Genomic DNA, 19,054 nt, shown 5'->3' on the forward strand with positions numbered 1-19,054 from the left:
GCTGCTACCCACTTCCCCACAGAGTTCTGGCATTCTGCACGTGCTGACTGCTGCAGTTGGCTTGTGCAAATCAAATAAATCTCCTGTATGTTTGCCTATTTCCATGCTTTATCCCTATTTCTGTGGTTTATCCCATATTAAAGTATCTCCTCTGTTGGCAACACTGTCTTCATACACACATATACCAAAACCTCTTATTCCTAATTTTTGCCAGATACCTTTTTTCCCTAGGAAGCACTTGCTGCAGAAACAGTAAAACAGGATAATGATAATAAAAATACTATATTATTTTCCAATTGAACTGTCTTTTATACTCAGTAAAAGCATTAAAGTATTAAAAAAGGATTAAACATTCAGTAAATGTTTAGGCTGGGACTGATTTCCATTGTAATTAATCATGATAGAATCCAGCTCTTGTGCTTGTTTGTTCTTCAAGATCTGGATGAGACTCTTAAGCGGATTAAAAGACAGTTTCAAAACAAACATAAAGTTCAGTAGTTTAATGTCCCTTTTAGCTGACATATGCAGAAGCGTGGAAGGAGAATATCCTAACTGAACTATTTCACTCTGAGAGATAGTCAATATACTTGGATGATGAATTAATTAAGTAGTTTAAAATGCACTCAGCTGGACTGATAATATGACATCTCCAGGAAATGAAGAGATATCAACCCTTGCTAATGCATGATGTGAGTTAAATGAGCAGAAGATAGTCCAGTTAGAAAGACATAAACATGTAAGAAAGTAGATTTTTAGGCATATCTCAATGATTTAGATTAGCAGACACTATGATATTTATTACCTGTAGAGCAAAGAGACCCTATTATCTGATAGGTTTGATTCATCACCTTCAATCTTCAGACATCTTTTGGCTTTTGCCATGAGCTTGGTATTCAATCTTTTCAGGAACATCAAAGAGAAACTCACTTGAAAGGAATTATTTTCCCTGTGCATCATGTTGCATATGTCTCATTGCCTTCAGTGCACAACTGGAAAACTTGTCAGGCTTACTTAGCATTCAGCAAAGATTTTAGTGAGCATGAACTGAGACACATGGTTTTAACAAAATCAGAAACCCAAAATATTTATATGCAGTTGCACTATAAACGTTTGCTGTGGTTCCAGCAGAAGGTTCTCATGGGCAAGGGATTTTTTCCCATCAAAAAGACAGTGAAATGTGAAGTAAAAAAAAAGAAAAAAAAAAACCCCATACTAATTAATCAAGTCCTTTATAGCTAGGGGAAAGCAGAAATAGGTTTATGGAAAATGTTATGTTAAATTCATATTAAATTGTTGCAATGGGAAGATGAGACATCTTGATATGTTCATTTGAAGCATTTTACATTTTGTGTTTGTTGACCAGTGTGACTGGTATGGAGAGAGCTTGGTTAGGGCATAATGATGTAGAAGAGTTTGAAAGCTCAGGGTAATCATCAGAATTATTAAATTGGAGGAGGAATAAGGCAGGGAGTCACCCAACAAAAGACAGATGAAAATGTCTATATGTGTTGGTTGAAGACAGAAAGGGTCACTGATAAATCAAGATATGACTAGTAGGAAGGAATTTGTTCAGTGGGAGCTGAAGTGAATTACAGAAATCTAAGGTACATGATAAGTGGATAACAACTGAGTTCCTGTGATGATCTGGATGATTCTGTGCTAGACCTTTACACAGTGGAAGATTTTCAGGATAAAATTTGTCATTTAGAAGTGCAGTAATCAACTGGAAGTCACTGCCTTATGGCAGGTGTTTAGTGACTTGCCTACCAGATACACTAGAGTGGCATTATATCTGAGAAAATAACATTGCAGTTGTATTTATTCATCAGAAAGGCACAGGATTGAATGAGCCACAGGAACTGAAATGCTCTGTCATCCCCTCAAGGTAATTATTAAAAGACAGCTTCAAAGGAATTTGCCATGGGAAGATTCTGCTGTGGGGTTTTTTTTCCTCTTATATTTATATTCTGTGTGTAAAAAAATAGGCTCCAGCCACCAGAGATGTCAGTTCAGCATGTTTTAAAGGATAAAAATTAAGTTGAAAATATATTGTTTCTGTTCTTGCAGTCTGAGGGCAGCTTCCTGTGAGAAGGTTTTCTATAACATTACAGGGACATGTTCAACTTAGTAATGAAATAAAGATAATATAATTAGGATTGTCTGGTTCTCTGGTGAGTTTAGGAAAGCCTTCACAAATGGTGCCATAACAAACAATGAGTGCAAGGGAAAGTTGGGATAAGAAAGTTTTAGGAATCACTCTACTTGATATTCCAAATTTCATAAAGACTAGCAGTATCATCCATAGGATACAATGTTTTACTTACATATATTTAATTAAAGAGCCTCCCCAAAGCTCCATAATAGCAAATAGGAAGATACTACTGTTTTCTTACTTGTTCATGCTATTTAAATATATCTCCCTTAAAGGAAAATCAGTCTTCTCAGGATTAGGCCCTTGCTGTAGTGCCATCTCTGTGTTGGTCTCATTGAACTGGATGGATCTGTCTCAGGTGAATGATACAATTCCTATGAGTTTGGATCCAGATCTCCATCTGACCCTGGATGATGAACTATAGTGGAGGGCCTGGGTGTGATTGGCATGTGATGATGAGGAGCACACTGATGGCTTTATCAGATGCTGCTGGAGACACCGCATGGGGATGGCACAGAGTGAGAAGCTTGTTTCCCCTCACATTGTTATATCTCAGAGTGTCTCTGTCTGTGTGCACATGCTTCTATTACTCTTAGATTTCATTCAAATCTAAAATCTGCTTTAGATTTCAGTTAGAAAAGAGGGTTTGGAACGCATAATTGAATCACAATTTAATTTAATATTTATGTGAAATAACATGATCAAACTGATTTGTGATGTTTAAAAAAAAAAGAAAGACATTATAATGCCTTGTTCTTTTATCAGGCTTTGAAATCATGTGCCAGCATAATAATGACAGACCTTAGAGGAATGGAAACATCTCATAAGGATTTATTATTTATTTGTGTAATGGCTTGCAGGGAGTAGCAAATACTTACAAATCATGATGCAGAAATGGGTCTGAGGCGCCACTTGAGTAGGTGGACATAGGAATTGTGTCAAGTTTACCTGAATCCTGGACAAGTAAACTCAGGGCTGGGGGATTAAATTTAACTACAGAACATCCTAGGTCAGGTTATTCATACTGTAAAAGTGAAATAGGAATCAGCCTGGTGTCATCAGGTGCTGAAATGTGGGAAAGAGCGGTGCCAAAGGACCGGGCATGGAGGCCAGCTTTAGACAAGTTTTAGTATCACATGCAGTGTTGCTTTGGAATAAACATGTTGCAAGCAAACAAAGTACTACATGGGACACTATTTGAATCCAAAGGTACATATATTTGTTAAGCATTCATAAGGTGCATTATTTAACTGTTTCTTCATATTTTCTTTGTTATTTTCATGATTTTTCAGAGTCATGTCTCTTCACTTACTTTTCTGGCTTTGAAAATGTACAGAAGTGCCAAAATACCAGGAGGGAGACTGTTCTTCTGGTATTTATAGCCTGACTAAAAGCAAGGGTTAATGGAAATTTTACTTTTAAAAAAATGAAAAACCTTGCAAGAAGAAAGACTGTATAAAATGCTTTAAAGGCAAACAACATCACTTTGAATTTGCAATTAATTATTTTGGATTTGAGTAGCTGGATCCTATCAGGAGTTAGAGTATGGGGCAGAGTAATCTAGTTAGTGATGCATATTTAGGAACCATTCTTTGCATTTAGAAAAAGTAAATGTATGACTGATGGTATTCAGTATCAAAGTCTGTTTGTTCCTACACAAAGTACTGAGCCTTTAAAAGGCTAGTACATGGTTTTAAAAAATGTAATTATTGAATAAAAATAGAATGTGAGATAAAGCACTTAGAGCTCTGGCGGCTGGAAGGTTATCTCCATTAGATGTCAAGATAGCTTGAGGCTTGGATGCCTTTTAAGTAATACATTCTTCCATCCTTAAGATGGAAAGATCTTTGCAAAAGTAGAACAGAATTCCATGATCTAAAATAAGTAAAAACAAAACCAATGAATTTAAATTATTAATAGCACTTCATGGATTAATAATAAATGCAGTTGTGCACAGCAAGCTCTAGAAATTGATGTCATATAGACAAATTAGGATGAGGTCTCTGTAGTCCCCTATCTCATCTATGCCAGAGGTCAACATCAACAGCTGTAGGAGAACAGGAGAGGCAGAATCATAGAAGCACAGAATCACTCAGAGTGGAAGAGACCTCCAGGTTCATCAAGTCCAACCTTTCCTGAAGTACCACCATATCTGCAGTTCAGCTGCATAACCATTAGCCATTAGTTGTGTGACCCATAGGACTTGCCATGAGTTTTGATAACTATAAATTTATTTAACTCTTGAGGCTGAATAGCTGGTTCCATGTTTTCAGTTTTGTCCCTTGTAATCGATGTCAATACCATTTCTAAGTTGGCACACATTTATTTGTAAGTGTTCGGTTTCTGCTTTACAATGAGTATTATGGGGTTTTTAAATAGCTTTCTTTTAAGATACCTGATTTCGACAGATAGGGGTAGACATTCGACTTTTTGCATGTTCAAATGTGTAGTACCTACATATTTTGTTGGCAGTCTCCATGAGTTTCAGGCCGTATCTCTCATACCTCAGGGTTGGCTCAAGAGTGTTTACCTGATCCTAGCAATGTAGAGGGAACTTGCAATCATCCTGTACAATTCTACATCACGTAGCCTTCAAAACAAAAGGGTTTTTGAAAGGCTGGTTTAAATATCTGTTTAAAAAATGGATTGTGAAAGAGGCTTAAATTCATTTTCCACTCACTATTTTAGAGGAATCCGTGAGTCATTTCTAAAATGAGTATTATTCTGATAGAAATTTTTTTCTTTTGGTGCTCCTAGGCTCAAACTTTCTGATTCAAATAGCGCTTTTTTTTTTTGTTAATAGACGGCACATAACAAATTATCCTAGCTGCACCAATATGTCCATTCCTTAACTTTATGTTGGATTCCTGTACCACTATTAGAGATTTTGTGGACTGTAGCATTTGCTTAAAACTGGGCAGTATTATTGTAATACATCACCTGAAAAAGGGGCAAGAAGTCATTGCATTGATGTGGTAAGTCAGAATTAAATATGCAATGTTTACAAAAGCTACATATCTTTTATCCCTGTTTATTTCACTTCACAGGGAGAAGAGAGATAGGAACACTACACGTTCACATGTACTTGTACATTACAACCCAAGCACAGGGGTTGTGGTGCAGCAACAAGGAGAAAATGCTGCTAAGATGGGTGGTCCCAGGTGGTTTTAGGGTACTGTCACCTCCTGGGACAAGTGCCTGTCCAGGTGAAGCCAGTGTCCCCCCAGGATCTGACAGCATAGGCAGGCCATCCCTGTGCTGTGTCTCCAACATTGGGAGAACCAAATGCAACTTCCCATGGGCTTCTAGACAAGGACTTAGAAGTGCTGGAATCTCTCTGGCCAGCTCTTCTTAGCCAAGCAGCACTTCCTTAATTTCAGGAGAGAACAAGCTGAAGGTAATGCAGGGGAACCTGCAGGAGATGAGCAACTGATAAAGAGCAGGTACTATCAGTATTATACGTAAGGAAAAAAGCTGTTCCTGTTCCCTGATCACAGCATATTGGCATTGACATTTTCTATATAAATACCATTATGCTACACAGTTCTGCTACTTTTTCAACTGTAGTTCTGTAGAAAGAAGAAATAATTTTACTCCATTTGTTTGCCTCTTACAGGATATACAAATTGTTTTCACTTTTGCCAGTTTATCATTTACTACATCAGTCAATTCTCTATATTGTCCTCTGATTTCATTTTAATTGATATCTTTAACAGGTAAAGGCTTTTGAATTCTTGTCACAGGATTCATTCCCAAAAGTAGGATACCTAAGTTTTAAGTATCTAAAAAAATAGAGATAGCTGATTTGGACACCATTAATCCAAAGTCAATAAGATATGTATTTTGTTTGCTTTCTCTCGGTATTAAAGTAAGTTGCAAATGTTTCTCCAGTCAGTAATTTATTCCTTATTTTTGTCATCCTTCCTTCCTGAAAGATCATGTCTTTCTAGTAAAACATCAATCCTAGTAAGAACTCAGCGGCAGTGAGTTGCTGGCTGGAAAAATCACTGAGTTCTTCTGGAAAACACCTCATCTGAGAAGGAGAGAAGGCAGAGAGGTGCAGGGCAGCTTTCATGCTGCCTTTCTGAAGGAGTGCAGCAAACAAACAGCATCTCCTGCGTGGCTTTCCGGAGCAGGACACTGCCACAGCTGACAAAGGGAGCCCTCTGCTGCCACCAAGGAGATTAGCAGGAGGAGCTGGGAAAGCAGGGATTTGCTTGGACACGAGTGTCAGAAGGGTTTGGAGGGAAGTCTCTCTTAGAAGAAGAAGAAACATGTTTCACAAAAATCTATTTTGCATTTATCTTGTCCCAGCACTGTGGCCAAGAAACAAAAAATTAAGAAAATATATATATGTATATGTGGCTTTCTCTAGGCAGAATAACACCATCTGATATGTGAATTTACAAGATTGTTTTGATCACAGTTATTTTCCATCTGATGGGCTCATAGAGAGGATACCTTTTACTGTTTTATTCCCCAGCGTAGATTCCTAATGGTAGTAATTATTTTGCATTCCGCAGAGTCCAGGTGCTCAAGCTTGGTCACACTCCTCTGTTAAGTCACTCTCCAAGAGGCATCTCAGTGTTCAGAGCCTGATAAATACCCTTAGTGGGTCATTTTAAAATTCCAAATAAAAGGTAAAGGCTGCATGCCTTAGGCATTTACAATAGATTATTTACTTTTTGTATCCCATCTCCTGTCTTTTTCCAACCTGTACATATTTAATGCACAGTCTCGTCTTGAAAACAGTGTGTAGTGACTCAGTCATGACTCACTGTATACTCGGTCATGCAGCCTTGGTTGCTGGTGAGCTTTATACTCTTGATGCTTTACCTGTTATTAGTGGAATCATTTCTGACTGGTGAAGTTAAGTGGGAGAAATTATGAAAGAGGTGGCAGCAAGATTGCTTTTAGTAGTAACACTTCATAGTGGAATTCATGTAAATTAAGGGGATTTTGTCACAGAAGGCTTTCAGGGAAGAGTTAAATCTTTTATGCCTTACTGTTGGGACTGTGTAAATGATGATCTGTGAAATACATAAAGTTGGAAACTTTAACAGTTTCAACTACATGTTAAATATTACTTTGAAAACACATATGTTCTTCATATGCAGCCCAGGTTCTCTAAAGCAATGTTACTTTTTGTTCCCTATAATATAAGCCACCTGGAGATGAAAAAAGCATATTTAGCTTTCCTTATAAAGTGCCAGTTTGTCCTTTCCCGCTGCTAGACTCCTTTATCTCACAGCCACCATAAGTAACACCCAAAGGTGGTTGTGACCTGCTCGATTTCTTGTTAGGAGAGACTTGTGCCCTCTGTGAAGTGCTGACAGGACTCAAAGCAAAACTGCAGAATAATATTGCATAACAGTGTGTTGGTTCTGAGAGCTTTCTATGTGGCTGACCCAGACAAAGACCACATATCAGTTGTCTATACTTCTTCAGACAAGTGTGTGATATACTCCAAAAATTCAGCTACAAATCTCTGTAAGAAAATTGCTACACAAAATGCTACAGCATTTTTATGAAGCATTTAGGCTTACTCATATTAAGCAATATATGCATAATTAAACATAACTTATACAGACAGTGGCATAAAAATATGACAAGGGTTAAAATACGAAAATAGGAGCAAGGCTGTATGGATTGAACTTTTGAGTTGGAAATTGCCATCGCTGGACTCACTGTAATAAAGTCCAAAACAATATGCTGAATGTAAATATATGAAAACATAGACTTAAGAGTGCAAGCTGTATGTGGATAGGAAAAAAAACCAGAAATAACAGAAAAAAAACCTAGAATACATAAAATGAAATAAGGTTATGGAGCTGGCCTGTATTGTCTCTTATAATCTGCCCTTTTTGCTGTCCTCACTGTGTAATTTACACCATGTGGAATTTTCTTCATTCCAAATCAGCAACTTGCTGCTTTACCTTTGCAACTGGGACCAAGGGAAAGTTCTGTGGCTGCCACATCTTTGTAGCAGGAATGGCACTCATTCTGTGACTGCCTGAGCAGGAGAATGGTTACATCTATTCTGCCTTAGAAGTGACTCACACAAATGTAGACACACGTGCCAAAAGCCATTGCAAATGCAAGAATAAATGGTGCCAGCCAGACTGATCTCTACTCTTTGTTGACTATTAAAAAAAAAAAAAAGAAAAAGAAAAAGTATGGAGAGAGGATTTTGAAGTGCTATTTGCTCTTAAAAGAAACAACCAAACACTAGCTAATTATGTTCTCTGACCAAGAGAGAAGTTATTCTTCAGGAATTACTGTTTTTAAAATCTTTTCCAGCATAAAGAAAGGGCTGTATGTCTCTGTAGATTTTGACCCAGCAGTCAAAGTCATTGAGTTCATCCTAAGCACACTTCATTGTGCCAGAATATCAAATAGAATTCTAGATTTCATGATTAATAAAGAATATCATACACTCTAACCCCAGAAAAACAACATTTAGTTTCTTGGTTATGGGATCTCAGCAGGCTTTGCTTGTGACAGGAGTAAAAGTTATTTTCTCTCTGTGTTATGTTTCTTTAGCAAATGTTTTAAAAATTGCTCAAAGAACCTAAAAGGTCATTTGAGAGTCTTATTTTTATTGTCACTGCCTCCAAAATGCATTCCATAACTCAGTTTAATGTGATCTGCAGCAGCCCAAGAGTTTTACAAGCCAAGATATTATGTCTAGTCCAGTTAGAAACATGACAAAGTTCAGCGAAGCAGGGAGAGTGAAGACCTAGGTTGAGAAATGTAATTTTGCATTGTCTATAAAACATGGAAGGAAAATATCTCCCTGCATTCAGTTTTGATGACAGAACATGCTCATGACCTAAGGTAGAGGAGCCCTACCAAGCTTTATGAGGAAATAGACAAATGACTGAGGACATCTGTGTAACAGAATGTCAAGACAAGGTTCACCCACCTCTCACAGCAGTTTTTACTCCTGTAGATAACTCAGCCTTCTCCTGGTTTCATCACCCACAAGTCTTTATATTCAACAAATCAGTGCAGAGAATAGTGGGGCTGGAACTTGTGTTACTATGTGTGCTGCACCCATCCACTGCATCTTCAAATGAGGAAATTTATTGTAATCTCTGCATAGTAGATACAATTTTAATACAAAGAGACCTTTTATTAAACTACTTTCATCTCCGTAAGTACATAATACTTCAAACACTAAGTGACTTCATTTGTGTCATACTGGCCTGTTACATTATAGGGTTAAGAATTCCCTCATTTGAGTCTGGACCATGGTTCTGTTGGCTGTTATCCTTCCACTTGTCTATTGATGGTGGACAGCTTTAATCTTGCCAGTAGCCACAGTATATTGCAGTATTTGGCCCCACATGCTTAGTTTATACAAGTCAGTAGCCATCAGTTTTTATGGGAATCATTCTGTCACTGAAAATATTCTTCACATCTTTGCTTTTTATTATTTTCTTGACAATCTCATTATGACCACAAAAATTCTGCATTGTTTGAAGCTCTCTTTCTTTTTTTTCCTCTTTTTTTTCTTTTTTCCTGCTGGAAATTTCCTGCTTAAGTCCCTGTAATATTTTAAACCCAAGTTATCATTCTCTGTATTAAAGGAGAGCTAAGTTAGAACCTGGGATTGTTTTGTTTAATTAGAGCTGCATATGTCCCAGCAATTCATTGAATATTGCCATTCCTACTTGTTTTGCAGCGGCACAAAAAATACAAGCGTGAGGTTGGTCTCCAGACTTCTTGTGTGAATCATACAGCAAACCCAGAAAAGGGCACTCATTTTTACCACCTGCTACATACAGGATTTCTTTCCTTCAGTCATCAAAGGGTTAATACAAAAAGACATCAGTCTAATATTTTAGTATGTTTGGAAGGTAGGCATCTGGAGATTCAGAGACTTATCTTGTTTAATATAAAGAAGACTACTTGCTTTTCCATGAAAATGGTTTCTACCATGGTATTTTAACTCTTAATTATGGTTTCTGAATATAAACTCCTGTAGTTTGCTTCAAAGAAACCTATATATTATTGTAGATCCATTTGGCTTTTCCTAGTAAACTAGTACTTCTCTCACTCAGGCTGATGGAGGAATTTAGCAATTGTGTTCTGCTTGGTAGAATTTACAGAGGCCCTCATTTTCCTTTCAGTTGTTAGATAGAGTCTCAGCTCAATTATTTGTGCAGTAGCAATTGTACTGACCTAACGAAGGTTGTTCCAGATTTATCTTATCACAAATAAGAGGACAAATTAGCTTAGTCCAATATCTAACCAGTGTTAGCAGAGTACATCAGTTCCTGTGAAATGTTTACAAACAGGAATAACAATTTGTTCTCTTCCTGTCTGACAAGAAAAACGTAGCTTTTTTTTATCATAGTTACTGTGCTTAGTTTGAAAATGTGAGTGAGTGAGTGAGTGAGTGAGTGAGTGACTGACTGACTGACTGACTGACTGACTGACTGTGGTCTGAGAGAGCTGGGGAGATATGTGGGAGCAGTCCTGACTGCATTTGGTTTGACACTTCCACAGAAGTGTCTAAAACATGGAAATTCATTCCACATTTGTTTTTCCAATTCATTTTTGCATCAGTGGGAAGATAAAATGTCATCTAGATAGCCACCCTGAGAAAGTTTGGTCCCCTGTGTTTTTTAGCATGATACTATTGTCTGGTGGCCAAAGAAGCTGCAGTCCATGTTTAGCTGTTGATGCTACAGAGGATAAAGAAAAAAGCATTCAGGGGAGAGGCAGAGTAGGCAGCTAAGGTGGCGAAATGCACAGGGAAATCTTTGGGTTTAATATGAAAGAAATCGTTCTACTGCAGCTTTCTTGGATTTTTTTCTTCCACTCCACTCCTCATCATACAGTTCATTTTGATATAGAAATAAGGATTGAGTGACTCACTGAGACCTTAAGATCCTAAGGTACTTCACAGCATATGTCTAGAAATTACCACTTATCACCATGGACATTTTCCATATCAAACCTGAGAAGCCAGAAAGAGTGACAGTGATAAAAACTGACTCAAAAATCCTGTTGGCTATTCTTTACCAAGGAGACCAGAGCACTTTCTGAAGTTTATTTCTGTCCTGGTAGTACTTTTTTGGTCTTTCTTAAACTTAGTTTTGGCAGTTTCATTTAACCTTGCAGTGCTTTAAGCTAAGTGTTGGTAAACTTGGGAGATGTTGCTGATCAGTACTGTAGGAAAAACGGGGTATCCTAAAAGGCTGTCATGCAGACCCCTGGTGGTGTTTAATAATACAAATAATCTAGGAGAAAGGAGTGAGCTTTGGAAAAATGTTTACAAGTAAGGATTTGATAATGGAGGAACTAGAAATGTGGCATTCCCAGCTCATTTGATTAACCTCAGTATCTGATGAAAGTGGTTCGATAAACAGAAATAGACCCCATTCATTCAACCTGCATGATATCAAATGTTCAGATATGCCATATTCTTCCTTTATCTTATCCCCTTGTTTTCTATGCCAATCCGTTCCCTTCTCTCACTCCTGATCAACCCTTGAGTGTGACCACCCAGTTTCAGTTACATGGACTGAATATCTGATTAAATGAGAGATCTTAATTGTGCTAAATGATGCAAGAGCTCCTTGACCACTCTTTGCAATTGGTTTCTCTAAGATTAATTTCCCCTATAGTTTACTGTTTCTAGGCTCCAAATGTATTCTGTTCAATATTAAGTCACTGTTTATGCTTTGCATGAAGCTTGAACTTCTCAATGTGCATTTTTTACTTGAAGAACATTAAAGTAATGACACCCCACTTGTGTCTTGAATTGAAGCCCATCCACCTGAAAATCAAAGCACCAGTGAAACTAGGAGGACACTGATGCTCAATGCGTGCAGTCACAGTCACTTGTTTCTGAATAAAAAAGGCAATCACAAATTTTAAAACTCTTGTCAGGGCTAGTGTTCAGAACACTCTATGGAAAATTAAGAAACAAGATTTTGGCTTAGATTTATCATTTAAATTCAGCTAAAATGCTGCAGACTACCAATAGCAAAGAGGGCACAAATGGCACTTGTGTGGGGGAACATTACAAAAGAAAGGGGACCATGTATGAAAACAGTCATTTTAATGATTTAAATCAACTATAAAGTAGTTGGTTTTATATTCTTTTTATTTTGGATGGGGGGGGAGAGTTTTACAAATTAAAATATTCTCGAAGGATTTAATGGTGATAAATTCAATAGATCCCTATAAAGATCCCAAAGCTCTTTCAAAAAAATTCTGATGAAATTATAAAATAATAGGGCAGATGATACTTGCTATGGACTGAAAATCAACTGATACCATTTCAGAGAAAAAAAAAGTTCTTAAAAAGCTGGGTTATTTTTTCTTAAGACTTTTTGTTGACTAAATGTTAAATGACAAATGTATTTTTGCCTGTTTGGAGTTAATGTTGATGCTCCCATGATTTGGCATAGGGCATTTGTGTTTCTGAACTTGAGGCCCTAAATAGATAGAAACTTTTAATTTGATTGAGCTTGCATGTTAACAGGGGATTTTGCCGCTGAAAGTCTTGTGTAATTACTGATTCTAATTGTTTGTATTTCTCTGTTGTTTTTTTGCTTTGTTTTGTTTTCTTTGGGTTTTTTTTTTTGTTTTGTCTGCTTTTGGAATTCACGACTGTGCAGTGAGAAGGACACTAAAGAGTGGGCTAACACCAGAAGAAGCCAAAGCACTGGGCCTCATCAGCACTTCTGAGATGCAGGTTTGACATCCCAGAGGTGGCCACAAGAAGAGCCGATCATCTGAAGCACACAGACTGACACCCCTTCAGCGTGGCATTGGACTGCCAGCCTCCTCTGCTGCTCCCAACATCCCTTCCTCTGTTAGTTCAATTTCAATAAGCAACAAAAGCAAAACCCGACATCCAGGGCAGAAGGGTGTGCCACAGCTCAGCGTGACATCCAGACGGTAACTGAGGAAGCATTTGAGTGTTCCTAAGTGAAAGCACATGACTTCTTCTTCTCCTCATGTGGGTAGGAGGGGGCTCTCTAAGTTATCTGTCATTATGTGAGCTGTGTTTACGTTGGCTTTCCTTGTGCCCTGTTTTAGTCATTGTAAATGTATGGCGTTTTGTCAATGCAAGGAACAGTCCTTAAAGAGGCAAAATAACTCCTGTTATAGCAACACAAATTTCCCTCAAGCAGATTTATTAAGCAAAGATGCACAGTCTGTGCAACCCTTGGTTTGTTGGGTATTTTATTATTTTGCCTCCATAGAATGTAAAAATGTATGTGTACCTTTGTATATGTACAGAATGAATGTGTGGACATGTGTGCATGTATCTGTACATATGCAGTCATGGTGTGAAATCATGCTTTTGCTGAAGCCAGCTGGACCATGATTTTCACTGTGGAGCCTTACTGTTCCACCTGGACAGGAGGAAAAGAATGTCTTTTTTGCAGGAACTCAGTGTTGTTCAGTGTGATTCACCCTGTGGGGCAGGCCATGGCCTGCAATACAATGGAGACTTTAGGATCCTGAATTCATGTGCATTAATGCACACCCACACTGTACATAGCAGCATGCACACAGAGGAGAGAACACAATTCCTCCCTCTTGTTGAGCTGTGGTTGTACTCTGCATTTGTACAGTTTCAGAGAGATCTGCGTCAGCAATTTTACATACTCGATAAATGCATATGAATGCTAAGATCAAGAAGTTTGTTCACTTGCCTGTGCCCTTCATGCTGCTTTTCTCTGCTGCAAGATAATGTGGTGGTGATTTTATTTCAATTTAATGAATCTGAATATGAAATAGCCCTGCTAAAAAGCCTGCTGTGTTTTTGCTGTTCTTTACTGGTTTTTTGTGCTTATCCTTGATACCAGTGGAGTGGGTACCACAGTAAACAGCTCCAATATCTTTGCCCTTATCTCACAGTTTTATAACAGACTTTTATAACTGCCCTCAGCATGTTTGAAGAACCTTTAGTCAACCCATCTGCCTTGAAGTGGAGGACATGTACAGCAGTGAAGATGAATTGAAAAGTCACCCCAGCCAGTGCTGAAGTATTTTAAAGAGAACTGCAAACAACAATAACATAAAGGGAACTTCTTAAGCCAAAGTCTGTATATGTCCAATAGATCCTCAAGGATGCACAAGATTGTCTCTTTCCATTGCCTTAGCCTCTAAGATTAAGGGTATGTCTGCACAGCAGTAACAACTGAGACTTTGTTCAAGCTGGTTAACTGAGGAGCTGCAACAGTTTAGTCATGGTAACAGGGTTCCATTTTGGCTGCAAAACACACTTGGAAAATAGAGTTAAATAATAGTCTATGCTGGGGTCCTAATGCCATAGCAATGTTGCTTTTGGCACCCAGGCTAGGTAGGTACTTCAGGTTATTCTACTCTGCTTTCGTTAAGGACAGGACAGTCAGTGGAGATTGTTCAAGAGAGTTGAACCAAACACAATAAACCTCTGAAACCATGGTCATCCATCACATTGCATTGAGCACAGCATCCAAGTGATGGCAGAGCCAGGCAGCTGGCAACACTGCAGGGAGACCTGTGGCTGAACATCCTACCTATGCTGTCCACCCTCTTGATTGTAACATTTCATTCTTTATCTGCCGATGCCTTGAATCTCCCATGGAATAAAAAGTCACTAATGAGCAATGGTTCTTAAGAGCAGCATTGAGTTTGATGTGGTTTTCCCCTCAATTTGTTAAAAAGCCAATTTTACAAGTAGACAGGAGGCAGTAGTTGGGTAATCAGTACAATATGTTGTGTATATGAGGGCTATGGAAAGGAAGAAGCTGGTTAGGAAACAGAAATGGCATATAACTAATTTCACTGTGAAATAGGCAAGACCTTTGAGCATCTGGATTTTGAAGTGGATCTTTATGTGCTGCTCACCACTATGGACTTTTAAAATCTTGCTTAAGGATGTTTAGAACAAAGAACTGAAGGTAATGGGGGTTCGTGGAGGTGTTTGAAGTCTGAAACAAGAGGAAGACACCCTGAATGTAAATGGTCATGTTGAACTGTCCTACTTGCTAAGTGATAAAAAAACAAAAATGCAACGAAGCACCTTTATGCTGTCAAAGATCCTATATTTGATTGGAAGGAGAAAATCAAACAAGTCCTTAAAAATTCATATTTTAATTAAAATATGCTGAATGTGCAAAATTGGTGACCACTGGGCTGTTGGTGGCCACTTTCTAACAGGGAACAAATTTGTGTTTCGTTTAAGCATAGTACAGCATCTGTCTCTGAGACATACCAATGCTGGTGAATTCCTAATGGTTGGGCAGATGTATTTTCTAAATTGTGCAAAAGTTTATATGCTCCTTACCAAGGAGAACATTAAATATGGGGAATAATAGAGGTTGGGATAGGTTCAGTGGGAAAAAATGGTGGTTTCTTTCAGATTCTCTGGATGTGTCTTGCATGTGAAGCAGATTCTTCCTTTTCTGTTCTTCCATGGCATTCGTTTTTCAGTTTATGCTCTCTGTCTGTAAAACTGATAGCAACTTTTCTGAGGAATAACTTGGTCTTGTTTATGCACTAGTATACAGTCAGATAAATTCCACTGTCCTCACCATTTATTGCAACAAGATGATCAGACTCAGTGTAGCCCAGTAACTATAGGAGAGATTTCCATTTTGGTTCCTGATAAAAAAGACTGACTAATCTGTAAGGGGGCAGTATTTCCTCCAGAGTGCCAGCATGCCCTGACTGTGGAAATGACATTTCTTCCCCTTCATCTAACTAGTGGATTCCAGATGAAGTGGAAGAATTCATTATATCTGTATGCCTCCCTCTGCCTAGGGAGGTTATAATCTTCAGGTTTTGAGCTACTGCCTGCCCTTCCATCGTTGGAAGAACTCACCATAAGGATGTAACACTTGTTTTAAGACAAGTTTTGTGTGAGATATGGATAGGTTTCTGATGAATATAAAAATCTTGGATACACAGTGTAGTAACACATGTTCCCATTTCTCACTCAGAGATCCATGAAGGCTGTTTTTAAACACTTGCAGCCATAATAACTACCTCTCTTCCCTTTCTGATGGATACAGTCAGCTGCAGATGCAGTGCCCAGAGCACTGCGTCTGCTTGACTGCGACCATAAAGCCTTCGTGATCTGGCTGCTGAGGTAAGCTTTAGCACATGAAATTACCTCCAAAGGGAAGCTATCCTAATTTTCTTTCATCTCACTTGATGTTTAAAAGCAGACTGCATGCAAATGCTTTCTATAATCTCACTCCCAAGTGGAGACAATGCTCAGTAGCAGTTGCAGTGAAGAAACCCCCGGGGAATGCTTGTGTGTCACACTCGAGAGTAAAAGATCCCTCACAAAAGTTAAATTCATCGCTCTTCACTCTTCAGTCAGGCCAGGCACCAGATTCATGGATTCCAGATGTTTTATAGCCCCTTGGCTGCTATGTATGACCTTTCTGTTTGATAGCTCCTTGTCCAGAATCCAAAATCAACCAAAAAAAAGGTGGTTTAATGAGGATCTTTCTTTCTCCCTTAAATACTGGAAGTAGCTTCAAACATGATTTTAAAAATACTTTTTTTTTCTCTTTTGACACCTTTTTTCAGTGAATCTTTTCAGTGGTTGATTCTGTCAGCAAAATAACACATCAGTTTTGTAGATAAACAAGAATTTGGCTTTAGCATTATAGATACTCACATGTGAATATCAAGGTATGACTTACTGTCCCAATTTAACAGAAATTTTGAGTCAGTTATGATGTGAGTGAACAGCAATTACCTTCTGTAAGGTTCTACAGGACAACACCTTAAATCCCTGGTATGCTGTGCTCTAAATGTACCCTGGCTAACACTAAAAGCTATTGAGAAGTTACATTGAGGATTTCAACAACCACCACAACCCCCAGGGGCACAATGCCATTGTAGGTGCAGCAATGGTTCCTTCTGTCAGGCATCTGCCCTGCAGCAGCCTCCCTGGGGATGTAACCACAGCCAGTGGCTGTCCAAAATGTGTGGCTGAGGGCAGCAGTCTGTGTTCAGGTTCACTGTGTAGCTGTGGCTATTGCAATGCTTTGATTTCACAGAGATAAAATGGGAACAAGGTGCCAGCCCACCAGTTTCACATCCTTCATCCTTCCTCCTTCCACTGCAGCTCATGGACAGGCGCACGCACTGCCTGCCTCTGTCCAAAGGATGCACGGGGACATGGTGTTAGGCAGAAGCAGGAGCATATTCCTCTCTCCTTTTCACTCCTGTAGCTCACTGCACATGTTCCAATCCTCCCATTACCTTCAAGGCAGGCTCAGTGTGCACTGGTGGGCAGCCTGACCCTGGGACACAGTCGGATGGTGGCTCTGTGCTTGCAGCAGCAGGATGCAAGAAACACTTGTTTAAGCTGGAAGGGATATGAATGTTGATGTTCCTCTGGAGGAAAAACTGTCAGGTACTTACATGCTCTGAAAGAAAATAAACTGAAATGGTTTTGAATGAGAAAATGCTTGGTTTAGGCAACCATTGAAAATCATTCACAAACACTTGAACAGCATGTAAGGCCCACCTTTCTTTGCTTCAACTGGGGCAGCAACTGGCTCAATTGGCATTTCAGATGTGAAAGATGTGAAACCCCAGGAAGTTTTTGGCAAACAGTTTAATAGTTACATAGCAAGGAGTTTCAGAGATGTATAGTTTGATGTTTATGCCAAAAAAAAAAAAATCTAATTAGTCCCATTTCACATTGAGTGGCAGATAGTGATATATTTTGTTTAATTGCTATCTAATACAGAGGCTTCTGTGAAAGAAAAGGTTTATTTGTAGCATTGGATACATTTCTCCTTTTTAAAGACTGTCTTTGCGCATATAGTGTCCTTTTTTTGTGAGCTGGGAATTGTAAAAAAATGTAAAGTAGAAGAGGATGTGTTTCTTAGACAAAGGAGAAATAATGTAAAATTGTGTAAATGTCACTACTCATGTTTTTCCATGTTCTGTGTAGCATAGTGTAAAATAGGCTCTTCAGCAGTGTTATTCTGTGAATTGTAATTTAAAAAACAAGCCATGCATGGTCAGAGATATTATCTACAGGTCCTTTTGGTTGAGTTTTTGGATTTGTTTGTTGTTTTCTCATTTTAGGTGAATTCATTCTGTGTTAAATTTAATTGTCCATGAAAATGCATTTTTGTTTCTGTTCTATTTCATAAAGAACTTGAATTACTCTTTTAAGATTTTATTACACACGAAGCTCACCTACCGTTTGTATTGATCCTTCAGAAGCTTTGTCACGTTTAGTGTAAACTAGGGGGGATTTTATTTTTATCTGCCTCTTCTCCCCCCGCTCTTCCCACTTAACTGTCTGGAAAGATCCAATCACACCCCTTTCTTTTTTTCTGTGCCATGCAGGGTCAATAAGGAAAACTGACCACAGACCAGTGTCCAAAAATTCTTGATATAAGTAGTTTAAAAGCTCACCTCTACAGCGTTATGTAAACACATCTTGCAATAAAGCTTTATAAAGCACTGACTGGGCTGATTTTGTTGATGAAGCCAAACATGGGAGCTTGGGTTGAAAATGGATGGGAAGGAGGATCATGAATTATTTTTCCTCATTTCCCCCATGTGCCTGCAATGCCATCATGTGGACATCAAAACAGTTACCAGTAAGCCATCTGAGTGGCCTGATCATAAAAAGCTGATCCTTTACACCTAGTTCCACAGTTTCAGCCTCATTCCTAATCTTGAGAGGGGAAAGTGAAAATGTGTCTCTGGTTCTCCAGGCTTTCAGTACTCCAGCCCTACAAATCCTCACTTAAACATACATGGGACTGCCATCAGCTTGGAGTTGGCTGCTGCCTAAAAAATACTCTGTGCACAGAGCACACAGCGTACAGGTATGGGATTTACAGAAGCAAACATCAATAGGATGAAAGACAACCTCTGTGTGGGGAAGCTTTTGACATTGCC

General features: G+C 38.6%; 1 protein-coding gene across 9 annotated transcripts in view; it reads left to right on the forward strand.

The window, feature by feature from the left end:
- Positions 1–18,614, forward strand: part of FHOD3 (formin homology 2 domain containing 3) — a 378,395-nt gene extending 359,781 nt beyond the window's left edge. For all 9 annotated transcript variants that reach the window (XM_064705593.1, XM_064705583.1, XM_064705585.1 and 6 more), the window contains one exon: positions 12,790–18,614. In XM_064705593.1, coding sequence (XP_064561663.1) covers positions 12,790–12,859 — 70 coding nt within the window. In that variant the 3' untranslated portion in view covers positions 12,860–18,614. The remainder of the gene's footprint in view (positions 1–12,789) is intronic.
- The last annotated feature ends 440 nt before the right edge of the window (positions 18,615–19,054 follow it).

Source organism: Zonotrichia leucophrys, chromosome 2, assembly GCF_028769735.1.
Source record: "Zonotrichia leucophrys gambelii isolate GWCS_2022_RI chromosome 2, RI_Zleu_2.0, whole genome shotgun sequence".
Classification (NCBI taxonomy): domain Eukaryota; kingdom Metazoa; phylum Chordata; class Aves; order Passeriformes; family Passerellidae; genus Zonotrichia; species Zonotrichia leucophrys.